The 15,821-nt window shown below is 38.5% G+C and overlaps 1 protein-coding gene across 2 annotated transcripts in view; it reads right to left on the bottom strand.

The window, feature by feature from the left end:
* LOC131466555 (myosin-10-like) overlaps positions 1 to 15,821 on the bottom strand; it is a 46,185-nt gene that overhangs the window by 25,717 nt on the left and 4,647 nt on the right. For both annotated transcript variants that reach the window (XM_058639859.1, XM_058639860.1), the window contains exons 3-5: positions 11,246 to 11,402; positions 2,010 to 2,037; positions 101 to 203 (exon numbers count right to left, since the gene is read on the bottom strand). In XM_058639859.1, coding sequence (XP_058495842.1) covers positions 101 to 203; positions 2,010 to 2,037; positions 11,246 to 11,402 — 288 coding nt within the window. The remainder of the gene's footprint in view (positions 1 to 100; positions 204 to 2,009; positions 2,038 to 11,245; positions 11,403 to 15,821) is intronic.

Below are 15,821 nucleotides of genomic sequence, written 5' to 3'. Positions count from 1 at the left end.
TAATATTAGTATTATCAATATATGTTCTGGGATGTTTCGGTCAGGTTTTAGGTCAGACTAAATATGGTCTGACCTAAAACTGAATATGGAGAATACTCACAGGAATGTTGTGGTCTTTTCTTCCTTTGTGGGAGGAGGCAACGTGTGCCAGGTACTGAATGACCTTTTTTGTGTTTTCAGTCTTGCCAGCTCCTGACTCACCTCTAGATACAAAAGAAAACAAAATACACAAGACAAAACTCTTTAGAACAAGATGTTTAGATCTAACATGAGCATGAACTGCTCTTCATTCACTTCAACAGAGCACATCATATATGATATATCACATACAGTATTGTGCAAAAGTGAAAATTGGTGATGTATATTATCAAGTTGGAGTTTAACTCATACAATATGTGTATGTAAGGTTCAAGCTTCTCTTGAATACACCTGGTGCAACAGACATGAAACACTAATTAGGGTTCTACTCCAGGTTTAAGGGAGCCAGGGTTGTGTTACTGTTCAAGTCCAACCTATAGAAGATGTTTGTTTTTCTGAAAATAATGTGTTATTTTATAACTGCATATGTTTCCTGTATTAATTGGGATGTGTTATAATACAGTCAATAAGAAATAATTATACTGCATGGTCATTATAGTTAAGTATATAGTAAGCGTTGTTAAAACAATAAATCTACTGGTGGCCTAAGACTTTTGCACAACACTGTATCTGAGAGGCTCTATTTTTTGTGTGTGTGAGCTCAGGTCTGTGGTTTTGGGACTGTTCATCTTTCTCTTCACTGTCACACCGTGAATGTGGCAAAGAAAATCAAGAGATGAAATCATCCCAAGTCCTCAAAACCATGCGAAAAAACGTTTTAGGGCAGCACTTTAGAATTAGAGCATGCCTGAGGTTTTACGGTAAGTGCACATTCACATACACCAAGTATGTACAAAATATTGTTTTGCTTTCAGACTGAGGGAGCCGAGTGTGTAGGGCTGTCAGTCTCTGTGGCTGCTATGCACAGAGGATAAGCATGGAAGGATTGCGTCAGTGTCTCTGTTGTGGGCCTCGGGATGTTGGGTGTTACATTCCTCAGCACCTCCTTTTCTGAAGACAAACCATTAAAACAGGGAGTGCTGACTGAACCATTTCTTATGAGACAATATATCAATATATCATTGGCCATATTTATTGTTTCTTTATTATTTTGTGCAACAGAATAAAACATTTACTAAATGCTAATAAAGCTTTAAATTAACAAATTCATCTATGTGTGAAGCATAGGTGTAAATGGAGAGCAATAACGTTGTTATTTAAAAATGAAAGAACCTGTAATCCCAGTACTTGCTTGTATTTTAATACCATACAATGGGAGTTTACTTTAGGCCCACGGCCTATATGATGTTTCACTTTTGGCCCTCAAACGGGAAACGTTTGGGCATTCCAGCCCTAGGGGTAATATTAGCGTTGTTCATTCAAAAATAATCTAATCTATAATGAGCCCTTCATGTCAAAATTCACGGATGTGCTAAAAATAAACGTAGAATGAGGAACAAGGTATTTGCATGGCTTATTTCTAATTCCATCTCTGGCATTTTCAACGGCAACATTCCTGTCATCTGTAAAGACTTGTCACTGAATAGATGCCACAGTGCTGTGTCTATATTTCACACTTTTCTTCTCAAGTCGTGATAGTGGTCAGTATCACTGAGAGACACGTTTTAAAATAGCTGTCGAGGGGCCCCTGGGGTGTAATTACTATACGATGAGAGTATTACTGTCACTTAATTTCATATAATTCAGACAAAAAAGAAAATGCTACAGGCACAGTATATACTGTAGCATGTGTTGCTATTTGTAATACTACTAGGTAAAAAGGAGATTTGTGTGAGGTATTAGTGAGCATCTACCTTATGTGGAGCCTGGATATTTCAACTGTTTTAACAACAATAGTCATCTAAATGCACAGAACATGGTGGGCTATTGACTTAAAGACATGCAGTGATAGAATGAGTCCATATACTCACGTGCAAAGAATAGATTGGTCCTCTCGATCTGTGCAGACAGGAGGAAAAAGAAGGCAACATCAGCAACATGTCTTTGATTTAGTCTCTACTGTGCTGTCAAGTGGTTAGAGTGAAAACACCACCACCACTAAAAAGAACATTTTTCACAGCCTGAGACTCCTTTTCTTTCTTTTTCCCCAAGTGTGAGTTTTCTATTTTCTCAACATCCCAAACAACAACAAAACACCCAGCAAAACATAGCTGATTCACGGATGAGATACAACTAAGAGATATCTTACCAGTACAATGCATAGGAAATAAACACATAAATAAATAAATAAATAAATAAATAAATAAATAAATAAATAAATAAATAAATAAATAAATAAATAAATAAATAAATAAATCAATCAATCAATCAATCAATCAATCAATCAATCAATCAATCAATCAATCAATCAATCAATCCCAGGACTGCCAACAAAATTTTAGCAACAAGATACAGCGCAAGAATTGGAGTTTAGCTGAGGATAATACCCGACAGCAGCAGAGCCACCGTGGAGTTGGAAAAGTTAAGATATGGGGTCCAAATTTTTATAAACCGACCATCTGAGGAGTGAAGCAGCCAGGTCAGGTGTTCGAGGGGGAAGCATTCCATGATTATCTCATGCCCGTTTGCTTTAGTGGGAGGTTTGTCATTTATCCAGGACAAAACTAAATATTTTTCCTGCAAATGTAAGAATAACTTACAGCCTGGTGGAACTAGAGACCATAACATAATCCAGGCTGGGATAGCCCAGGAACAAAGAAAGAGCATCACAGCATTTTACCACAGCTATTTCCTCAGTACAGATTGTTCAAATTTGGGGGAACATTTTCTTTAACAGTGTCCCAGTTTAGATGATTCACTTCATAAAAGACTGGATTATATTGATCAACTTTGTTTTCAGGCCTTTTGCACGCAGTTGAAGCAACAGTGGCTATTTGTAAACAACAAAATTAGGATGCTTGAGATGCCCCCCCCCCCCCCGGTCCAACTATTGTTCAGAACAAATACGTTATTATAAAACATCCATAAAATGTCAGCCAGACTAATAAAACTAAAAATTGGGCCAGATGAACTTCACATGATATCCAACATCTACACTTTAAGTACAGAAGTATCAAATTCTCTGTTAAATGTGAGCCTTGCTGAGGGCTATTTGCAATGTGGTCATGTGGCAAAAAAATAAAAAATAAAAAATCTATCATGCCTCTTTAAAGCTGAGGGTTACTGCAGCGGTGCATCTTGTGAGCTTGTAATGAGGCAGATGGTCGTCATTGAGGGGTCCTACAGTATGAGCCTCCCCTCTGGTGACCCTCTGGCTGAGTGAGCAGCAAAAAAGACTCTTTGCACTCTCCTGACTTGATGCTACACTTTTAATTCAGAACTAAAAAAACTCAGTCTCAGCCAACTCAGCTGTGAAGGATGTATTCCCTTACAACTACAGGTATGTTAAGATTTATTAAAACCTGAAATTTGGGATCAGTTAAGATTGTTCATTTTGGAAACAGCTGTATGTTTTAAACTGGCCAAATACAATCTCACATTTGGAACAGGAACACATGGGACAGGAACTGAAATAATCCTGCTCTCCTCTGAAAATCTTTCAATACAATGATGACACGAGATGAAAAGAAAAGTAAAATAGGTTTATAGTCAAACTTAAAATTTAAAATGTCTTTGTCAACACATTAGGGAAGCAGAAAGTAGCTCATCCAGCTGTGCAGAAAAAAAAAAAGTTGGCTTGACAGTATCAGGCTAATTGTTCAACAACCCAGTGAAGAAATTCCAGAGAAGACAGTTTCATTTATCTCTATTCAATGAGCAAGTGCCTGTTCATCGAGGGGACTGAGCTCACAGGCCATTAATACAGTAACTGTATTGCAAGGTCTGCATGTTAGATAATTAAACGAGTCACCAGTGACTGATGATTGGCATGCTGGTCCATTAGTAGATTGACTTAGCAGAGGAGCCATAACAAACTCAAGAAAAGCCATGTTATTGTCAAGTCCCCACATTATTACTAACATGAATCTAAAGATTGCTTTTTTTAAATTTCCATATATTGCCTTGGTTAAATAGCTAGAAGACAAAGGGAGCTCACTTCATCCAGGAGCAAGTCACATGCCAAACTACTCTAGGCCACACTGGGAATATCTCATCTTATTTTGTACACATTATGCCCTGGGCTGTACAGTTCTATCAGAGGTGACAGTTTCCCGGACTGAAGTGCTGACTCTGTTCCGCCCTGACGACATAACTGGATGACACATTAGGAACAACCTGTGCTTCCTGGCTTTGACCAGGCACTTCCTGCAGTTCAGTGATGTAACAAAGGCGACTGACCTTGCACACATTTTGCACACACACACACACACACACACAAGTACCAGATTAATCGAGAAAAATTATTGACAGATGAATTGATTCTGAAAATAATCAAATAATAGTTACAGCTCTACTTGCGTTATACTCTGATCCTCAAAGATCTCTCGAGCCATGACGTCGACTGCTGCTCCACGCATGAGAGCAGCATACATGCAAACTCAATCCCTTCATTACTCCGTTACATTCACGTCCCTATCTGGATCGAACAGGGCTCAGACAGCTAATGTCTTCTTTATCAGACCGGCTGCAGACACGGTGGAAAGATATGATCCACTCTTTGTGAAACTGCTCTCTTCCACTCTCCAACCTGCCAGTCTACTGTGGCCTTAACAACCTCTCCAGACTGTAAAAGGCTGATAAGTATAAGAGGACTCTGGTGTGCACAGATGAAAACTACCCAGACTGGGACTGCTATTTCCGTGACATTACTTGATGCTCATAAGGAATGTTTTGTGGGTCTCGCATGATTCGTAATGCTCTTTCCAGCTTCACATGACTCTATTATGTCAGTCGACAGAGTGGAGATTCCTCTAGGATATACGGTATGCATTATTGAGAAGCTTGAATATAATTTTTATATCAGATTAAGCTCTTTTGAAGAGCAAAAGCTCAGATCATGAAAACAGCGAAGAGTTTCAGATCTTAAGGTTGAAAAAACATTATGGAATTGCTGTGGGATTTAAATATAAAAGAGATTGGAAAAGAGAATGGGAGAAAAAAGAACTGAGGATGTCTTGCAGCTTTGACACAAACACAGCAGCCCTACATGTGGTGGGGAGAGGGAGCTGATCTCAGCTCACGACAGTGACTTCATTGTGAGGCTGTTGCACACTGAGCTGAGACCAGTGTCCGCCACTGATGGCAAATGCCTGTATTTAAGAGTGACATTAAAGGGTGAACACTTCAGAAATCAGGCCTTATGAAGTTGTTCCGCAAGTATGACAGTGATGAGAAAGAACCCCACATCTGCCAAATGTTAAGGGTAATAATGAAGAGTAAATAATCAATAAGCATTATGATGCCGTCTTATTAAAAGGAGCATACAGATAATGTCTAGAGTGTATAAATTAAGCCATTACCCAAGTTCTAAACATTTACCAATATTTCTTCAGTACATGAAGAAACATACTTGACTAAAACATGCAGGACAATGGAAAAGTTCTAGTTCTCAAGGATGATTCATTTTATTTTAAAATTAAAATTATTTTAAATATCAGTATAATGCTGCAAAATAGCCATATATCAAGCAAGGATATAAGGCTGGGCCGCAGTATGATAACCACATATAAATACTGATTTTTCAATTACAAATAAAGGAGTGGATAAAAATCCATTGTGGCAATTGTTCCATCTGTCAGAAAGGCTTATACCGTAAGTCAAACTAGTCCATGATTTTAAAAAACATTAATTCAAGGGTTAAAAGGTAACTGAATCTGGTTTAAACTGAACTGGAGCTGACACTTCAGCCAAGGGACGGTGGAAACAAATGGAGAGCCAGAGAGTTTAGTTTCTTATGTGGAGCATTTTTGGGAAGGAAAGTAATAAAAATCTGTATCTGAGTAGTACTGACAACAGAAGTTTGATTGTGAAAATGATGTGACAGAAAATCACTTCATATCTATATCAGGTGCAAAATAAATCAATGAAGAGACACATATATAAGCCAAAAGAAAGATGGAATAGAAGGATAAACACATACATCAGTTCATTAAATCATATAACAAAACATTGGTCTGAAACACAGTCTACCTTCTGGGAGATGAAATATGGACACTGATCTACGCATTAGACTTTAACACCAACTACATCTGCTAGAAGTGACAACAACTAACATGACAGAATAACTGTAGATCTGTGTTAGAAGGTTCTGTCAACTTCCTTTGAGACATTTCATCACAAAAAGGTTTATGCTAAGCTGTCTACTTTAGATAAAACCCACGCTACATCGACGGAGATGTAGAGACGTCTAATCCTTAATCATTGCTCAAATGTATGTACCACCATGTTGGGTCACAGTGACGTGACACATTTCAGGAGTGAAATGTATGGTATCTTTGTACTTAGCAAGCAATCCTTCCTCTAATAGTTTTAGTCACTTATAAAAATTAAATTCTATGCAATAGGGGTATAAGATTACAAAAAAAATGATGGTTGTAGTTCCAATTTTAGACAAGAAAACCAGAACGATCCTCCACTTATTGACTGAGCTATTTCACAGTCCAATACCATGTCTGTTCGAGTTCTTTGTGGTAAAATTAAGTTTTAAAGAAAAGGTAAATATCTTCAGTGATAGTAAATCTGTACCTCATCCACAGCTTCTTATGATGATTTTTTTTTTTAAATGTGGTATTGAACTGCCTTGAACTGAAAAATGACATGCACTGGTGAGGTCAGTACGAGGTAGAGCCTGGAATTGAGCCTCCATTCAAAAGGCCGTAAAAGTTTGCTACAGACATGATTAATGCCAGGTGCCGGTGGACCAGCGTCTGCTCCGAGTGGAGCCTGTGCCATTGCAAACATTCCCCAGATTACTCCTGACAGTATAGGTTACACTGTACAGTTCACTGAGAGCGTGGTGGAACATACTTTACATTCTTCAAACAATTAATTTCAGGATGACTTCAATGGGATTTTGATGCAGACATTAGACGGAGCAGGGTGGTTGATAGTCTATACTGGGAAAAATATTGATTTGGTGACATATCGCTGTCCTTCCTCGTGCGACACGATAATCGACACACCAGGGCAAATATCATTATTATAATTAACAAATTAAGGTGCTCTAAAGTGAACAGTCCCTGCCAGTTTAACTCGCTGAGTGTTGCTACTTCATGTCTCCTTGCAACGGTGCTGCTCAGATGAATGGCGGCAAAACCTACATTAAGATATTCCATCCCCGTTCAACACATAGACTTTATGCATTTTGTTCACTATGTTGTGAATAAATAGAGAAATCCTGCACTTTGTCTTGCAATATATTGATTATCACATAACCGTTGATATTGTGATATTATTGGTGTCGCGGACCATGTATTGCGTATAGTATTGTGAGATGCCACCCCTGGTCTATACATTACTGTATAAAGACAGTATACACATACATTTTTTTTACTAATTTCTCTATCTGTTATAAGTGATATTGGTGTTGAGATATTAATTACGACTGTAATAACTACCTGAACTGGCCAAGGTGCTCTGCTCATGCTTCACAATTCCCTACCCAGTAAATAAGAAAAGAAGCTGGTACACAGAAGTGGCAAAATCCACTGGTGCATTTTTGTTCTTAAGAAGAAACCAAATACTGTATTTGCTCTGACAGCTCAAAGAATTAAATATTGTGAAGTTAAGTGGAAAAAGGCACAGAATGGCGCTTGACCTAGTACCAATTTGGCACCAGCAAGAGTTGTTTTGTCTGTTACATAATGGGTCAACTAGAAAACGGCTCACTTTAACAAGCTGAAAGAGGGCATATTGTCACCTACCATAGCTGTGGTGGACACTCTTAATTCAATAAATAGATTCCCAGCTAGTGCCTGTGCACAAGGACAAGGACAGTAGTCTAATTAGAAACATTCTCGTTCTCTCGCCCAATCGCCAACCAAGCTCTCTCCTCTCTCTCAACATCCATTGTGTTGTAACAGTTCTCGGCAGGTGGGCAGAACTCGGCCTAACGGCTGCCTTTTGCCTGTCATCTAGGGGAGGATGAATGTGCATTACAAGTACATTCGGGGTGACCCAATATAGATAAACGATGAAGATTTTCTTTAAATATTTACATATTAAAAGCATCCATAAATCAGTATTAGTTATGATAAATAATATAAGGAGCATGGTTCATTGCTATGAGAAAAGTGAAAGGGAAAACTTGATTAAGTCAAGATGGGTCTACATGGACTTCACCTAATGGCCGATTAAACACCAAACAGAGACTCTTTCTCCATTTCCACTGTAACAAAGACCCCCTGTTTCACAACCACACCTAGGGACACTTGTGGAACTGTTTATGCATGTCCTCTCGTGGAATCCATCACATCTGCTGACATGACCAGTTCCTTCAACACAAGCTTTCATTCAAGAACGCAGCAGTATGTTCTTACTACACATTTCCAGATATGACATAATTAAATTCTTATATGTCAGTGAGTTCAAGTCAGCAAAGCAGCGAGGACATTGATGTAAAGTATCTTAACTTCTAATCAATGACAGATGTGCAGAAGTTGTAGAGGTCTGCCTACACACCCCGTCTTTGTTAGGCAACACCTCATTTAACCTCCCAACTGAGAACTGACTGGCTTCGCAGCAATGTTGCAGTAATTAACAGACCCCTGCAAGATTTAGACATCCTTCAGCCATACACATGATTTGCCTATCTGTACAGATCCAAATGTCATAAATTAGAGGCAGCTATTTATTTGTCCCAAATGTTCCTCCTTGTTCAATTGGCAACTGATGTTGAAGTCTAAACCTGGAGTGTGAAAAGTCTGGTGTAAATCAGTGACATTTAAAAGGTCCTGTGTGCAAACTTTAGGGGAAACTATTTTTTGGCAGAAATTGCTAATATAATGATTATCACCTGATTGTAAGAATTGTTGTTTTTTTATTTCCTTTTTTATTTATATCAGGAGCCGGGTCAGCTCTGTGGAGGCCACCATTTTGGACCACCATGTTTTTCTAATAGCCTACAATGTACAAACTAAACACCTTTTGGTGTTTTGATGCTAACTGAAGGCTACATAGGTTGCACATGCAACCAATAAATGTTACTAAATATTACACACAGTACTTTTAATGAATCATAACTACAGTAGTATAGTGACATATAATATAAGATGATAAGAATGCATCAACAGTCACAGCTTATTCCCTTGAAGTTAGTTATCCACTCAATATTGTTGTTTTTATATTAGAGACAATTGACTCAAGTAATTAGCTGACTTCTGAAAGTATTTCACATTGTACTGCAATTGATTAGATGAATAGATAGTAGATATTAGTGAATAAGCACTTTATTAGACCATTGTTTACAGTGTTGCAGGACTGCCTTTAAGGAATAGCCACTTTCTGAATTAAAGCATTGAAGCGTATCAATTTGTCAGGTCTTTACTTTACGTGAGGAAGTAATATTCCTGTTTAGAGTATACTGGGGCAGAGAAAGTTATCTATATTGCCAACAGGGACAAAACAAGAACAGAAATCTGCCACGTTAGTTTTCCAATGACTTTACTGTTAATTAAAAAAGAAAAAAAAAACACCAGCACTAATCTATACAGCAGGATATTTAATAACCAGGCTGCTGAAATGCTCAGGGTCAGAGCCAAGCAGCAGCTGGCCACCACTAATCTGCAACCTATAAACCTCTTTTTCAACCACATCTCTTTTAATTCTTACAGCACCACAAATGGACTGGAGTAGCAGTGCATTAATAATGACAGACAAAAGAAGTGTTTCCTTCCCAGTCAGGTTCTATTACAGGTTTTTCTACAAGTTCTTTCTGCACTATGTTTTAATGTTTGTGTAGCTGCATATATGTTAGTGTGCATGCTCGGGGCCAGAGGTCACTGCTTCTGAGAAAAAAGAAATATATATATTGAAATGAAAACATCACTTGTCGTTCAGCCCTGCCTCAAAGACCATCCATGATCACACATGGAGAAACACTAAGGAGGTGAAGTAAACAGCAGGAAATGAAAACACAAAACTAGCTGGATGGAACAAACTGGCAGCGTTTCTCAGCGGTTACAGTCAAGCTACTTAATTGTGATCCTATGTTTTTCAAGTTGGAAGATATTATGAACACACATCACTACAAGCATATCTAGAAAGAATAATATGATCGAACGATCTGCATAAAAACTGTGTGTGGTGAAATTTTAGTTGTTAAAACAAAACCTATTTTGCAATTATCAATAACTGACTGAGGCTACTTGTTGACAGGGAGGAAACTTCCTTCTGTGTACCAACATAGGAAAAGCAAGGTCTATAAGGACTGACGGGACTGTCCAGTTTGTCACCACCCCCACTGGACGGCCCTCACACTCACACAAAGGACCTATTGTGAAATGCAATGGGGTCACCCTCTCTGTTCTTGCTGGTCTGATCCCAGTCGGTCACTATCCATAGAGCCTGGAAGCCTGCCAGCCTACTAGGCAAGGATTCTCTGAAGACATCGTCTCATGTGGACTGCCTTTACTTACAATATTTTACATGTATTAATAAGAAAAACTGTTGTCGACTAAACATCATAAATAATGACACTGTATATTTGAATACATGTGTAAAGGGTAATAATAGATAACAGCTTGGCAGAAGTATATTTTCACAAGAAAGACAGCAGCCACTGTAGCACAGATAATCCTAGATTAAAATAATCCCATTTTAACAGGTCCAGTGTGTAAAATTTGGCTGAAATTATTCCCATTTGGCAGAAAGGGAATATAAAAATAATCATACTGATATTTTTGAGTGTACCATCACCTGAATGATTTTAATTTTATTTAATGGTCAAAGTGAAGACCTTTTGAATGATAACTGAAGGCTAACATACTGTAGGTTCTCCTATGTGCTAGGAAAGGAAGGGCAAGGTGCAACATGTAACTTCACCAATAGATGTTGCTTCATCCTACACACTGTACCTTTGAAACTATGGAGCCAGAGTCAAGGAGGGAGAGACATAATATTTTTCCACAGCACTGACACACGCATGGAAAACACTTTAAAGTCAAGAGTGATAGTCACATCACACCAAATTTGAACATATTGTCCACACGGATTTATCAGAAGTCTGTAAACTAATGTAAAAACTCGGAAACCAACACAGTGACATTACCTTGCAGCATGCACCTGTATGCAGACTCTGAGATGGCGTAGATGTGTGGGGGCATTTCGTGCCTCTTTTTGCCGCGGTACATCTCAATGATGTTGTCCGAATAGATGGGCAGGTTTTTGTAGGGATTTATGACCACACAGAAGAGACCAGAGTACGTCTACAGAAAGAAAAGGAAACATAGCTTCCGGTTAATTCATCACACAGTAAATGTGACCATTATGTCACAGTTAATGTTTTATACTCTTTTATTATTTATAGACATTGATTCTTTTAAATGGATAGTGAATAAGCACAAAAAGAAATGCAAGATCACCATAAAAAAAAACAAATTGAGAAAGTGCTGCATGAGGATTTTACTGGATGTACATGTTTCTACCTGTAAAGGTGAAAAGGTTGACCAGTTAGTCGGCTGCAAAGTTGATAAATGCTGTACACTGGAACTTTATTTTTCTGCAAAAGTTTAGTTTTATGATACAGGTTTCATGTTGTATATACAAGTCCACTTAAGTGCCGACACACCATGGAGAGACAGACTCTGAGTGTCGGTGAATAAAAATCTATTCAAGCTAAGCAACTATGTGTATTACGTTTTAAGTTATAGACCCTAACGTTAGATAGAGGAATAAATGAAGATGCCCAAATATGTCAGACAATTACTATAATGAATGGATGAATTAATTCATTAAATAAATAAATAAATAATTCAGCTTCATATATCAGGCCTCATCTGCCATTAGTTCTAAAATATTGGCATTTGCCTTAGAAAACCTTCATAGTTTTACAATTTTCCTTTTACCAGCAACGACAAGTCGCAGTTTCACAAGTCATGAAAACATCACATGACTGCACGCTGCTGGCTTGTAGGTCATATTTAGACTCCATTCACATATCCTTCCAATACAGAGGGTGACAATTATAATCCACAGCAGTATATTTGTACCATTTACTATACAACGTAGACAGACATGCAGTCAGAGAGCAGAGGACAAGGTTAATCCCTGACATGTCTGCTGCTGCTAGTGTGCTCCATAAACTGAGGGGGTACGCAGTGACCAGCAGATGCTGTCAGATTAAGGCTTTTTGAGTCGCATATTGACGACCAAAACCAAAAGTCTAGATCGCTCTTCCAATAATAAGCATATAGCTTTTTTTCTCTTCAGTCTTCCCTGTCTCCCTATCTCACACCCATGCTGTTATTACTGCATGGTGTTCCTTCTGATCTTTACCCCTTCTCACTGCATCCCCAACATGTGTGACACCTTTCTCATCCCCATCCATCTATGTATTGTCTACCGCTTTACCCTCCCAACGATGGTCGCAGTGCTGCTAGTGCCAAACCCAGCTGACATAGGCCAAAGGGCAGGGTACACCCTAGACAATTTAGAGTATTCAATTTACCACTGCATGATTTTGGACATGCGAAGAAACTGGAGAACCTGTACCCACTCACACAACATGCAAAAACATGCAAACTCTATGCAGAAAGGCCCTTGTTATGACCTAGTCATGAACCCAGGTCTTTCTGGTGCAAGGTAACAGCGGCATGGCCTTTTCTGAACTGTACTCTTTTAATCATGTTGTCTCTGGAGCCCAGTGGGCTGCTGGGGGCCCATGCCCTGTACCCAGTTGTTGAACCGGAACAATGGTGACATGACCACAGCACACTAAGGGGGCAGAATGGATTGTGTTTGTGTATGTGACTGAATGAATGGATGAGAGAAAGACATTTTCAAGAATAGAAAATATATGTGATTTCAAACACACACACACACACACACACACACACACACACACACACACACACACACATCACATTGAAATTCCTGCAACAGTGGACTGAGCAATCACTCAATATCACTTTATGCCTGTATGAACATGTAACATGATAGGAGTTAAATTATTTTGTTACATTGGCATTCTATTAGTCAGTAAGACACAACATTTAATTTACAGAATTAATAAATAAACACAATACAAAACAATTTACTTTAGTATATACATCAAAATATTGAGAGATATTGACTCCATATAGTACCACAGGTTGTGGTATAATCACCTTAGATTTATAAGTTAGATTTATGTAACTAAAAGAGGGTTTAAATTTCAACCCTCAGAAGACCCTACAAGTCCATCACTGGTGGAGGCTGCATGGTGATCGAGCCCATGTGTGGGAGGTGAAGGCGAGACTGCCAGATGGCCATCAAACCCCCTCTCAATCACTTCCATGTGCACAGATGCATTAAACCCAACTGTAGTCATATACTGGTTACTGGAGAATCACCATTGCCAGTCACAACTCTTAAAATGACTCTGACTCCTGAATGGTACTGATATTATAAGACCAATACTCAATATTTGTCAACTGGCATCTGCTGCAAACATCAACTCCAGCTTGAAGGATGTATTGTAAGGCAGCTGCCACAACAGCCCCCATCCTAATTTCCCTATGGTGGGCACAGTGCCAGGCAGACAGATCAGTGCTCCTGACCCAGCACGGACCATGGGCAGCAGGGGAGAGGGATGACTAGTCAGAAATTTATTTTTGAATGTGAGCAAAGATCTTGTCCAGGTTATAAACTATACAAACTAACCTGTGCTATAACAAGGTAGGTTTAATGAAGAGAGAATTTATATAAGTCTCTTGACTTGGAGCTGCTCCTCATCCTCCCTAGTATGTACACACTAAACCATTATTGCAACAAAGTGCGACCTACAGAGGCCAGCATTCAATAATACATCACTGTGACATCATCACTATATGCAGTCCTCCTTTCTCCTCAGCCACTGGGCTGAACGATATTCCATCCACCACACTATTCAGAAAAGGGAAGCTTAATAAAGGGTGAAATATTCATTAAAAAATCTGAATGATGACAAAAAGTTTTTCACCTCTTCAGACCATTAACATTTTTTATGATACTTGTGCTCAGAAAATTAAGTTTTGAGGTTTGAGCACATCTCCATTCACAGCCCTGTGTGCTGATGGGAGTCATAAAGCAGATTATGTCAATGCGCTCAGTCAGTGCAACATAGCAGGAGTCGGGAATGAAAAACAGAAAAACATTAGCTTCACACTTTGGGAATTCAGCTTTTAGATAAAAATCAGTTAATTTAGTAAAAAATAAAAAAGAAAAGCATGCAAACTGAATCAGATTAAAAACACCTGTGTGACCCTGCAGGATAAGAAGAACATTCAAAGGCTGACACGGGTTGGCTGTTAATCAAACATTAAAACATTTCAGTTATATGAGCAGACAGCTGTTGCTAATCGGCAAACACAAAGGACTCTTTTCATGGAGTTTGGTTACAATGTGACTCAGCACAGGCCTGAGCTAAGAGATGGGGCCGGGGTAATTTCTGTCTCCATTATAGGCCTACAAAAAACACCGGAAACACTACATTGTATTTTGACTCACATTTTAAACTGAATAAATGAAAAGACCTCAAACATTGAAAAACCCTATACATTTCATTTTTGTCACAGCACTCAAAGAGCTAAATATTCTTGCAAGGACAAGTTCATAAGACAGCCATTTTTGTTTTAATATTTTAATTAACCACTTCTGCGCTCAGCACATACAAGCAGACCTACTGGGAGTCGTTAGTTAGACAATGACCACATGGCAGAGCTTATAGTGAATCACCTTGTCCGATCCTAAACCCCCACCAAGCTGATGTCAACAACTAAAACATCAACTTATGATGTCATTTATACTTTGGTGAATTGATTAATCGAGTAATTGTTTGAATGAAATGCACTAAAGAGACCATGAAGTAATGTATTTGAGGTTAAAATAATTGTTTTGCTTTTTGCTATTACACATGCTTGAGCATATACATGTTGTATGAGTTTAACTCATTGACAGCTTGCTAATAAATATTAATTTATTTTTATTTAACCTTTATTTTACCAGAATAATCCCATTGAGATTGCAAATTTCTTTTCCAAGGGTGTCGTGGCCAAGAGGCAGCCACAACAAATATATCAACATATCAACAAGACAACTTATTCAAGTTACAACAACAGACATTACAGAGCCTAGAGACAGAGACCTAAAAGCAGTGATAGACCAATGATTTCTAAGTCCTTAAATTTAAATGATAGAGAAATCAGATTTGGGAGTTAATAAGATCAACTTTCTGTCACATCATTCCAATCAAAATTCCAATGATCACAGAATTTGATACTCATAAAAACAACAAAGCTGGTGGTGCCCTTAGACTTCTACACAGTACTGTACATACTGATATCATGTAGGTCAAGTAAAGTAAGAAAATATAAGCTAGAAACATTACAAAGTAACTCTTGCAACAGACTCCAACCAGTATAAGAATACCTTCAAGTGGGTTATCTGCTTTAATTACTCCTCTGAAACATAATGCCATAAAACGTGTGTGTGTGTGTGTGGGGGGGGGGCGTGTGCAGATCCCCCATTGATTGATGACACTGATGAAATCATGGCTCATCATGTTGCCTTCATTAACCTTTTAAATGTCATGACTTCATCCGGAATGTCTCCAGGTGTGTGTCTCTGTGAGCTAAACAGAAAACCAGTCAAATACTTCTAACTACAGC

The sequence above is a fragment of the Solea solea genome, chromosome 10, assembly GCF_958295425.1.
Source record: "Solea solea chromosome 10, fSolSol10.1, whole genome shotgun sequence".
Taxonomy (NCBI): domain Eukaryota; kingdom Metazoa; phylum Chordata; class Actinopteri; order Pleuronectiformes; family Soleidae; genus Solea; species Solea solea.
The sequence above is the reverse complement of the archived record's forward strand: the minus strand, read 5'-3'. Positions and strand labels throughout refer to the sequence as shown.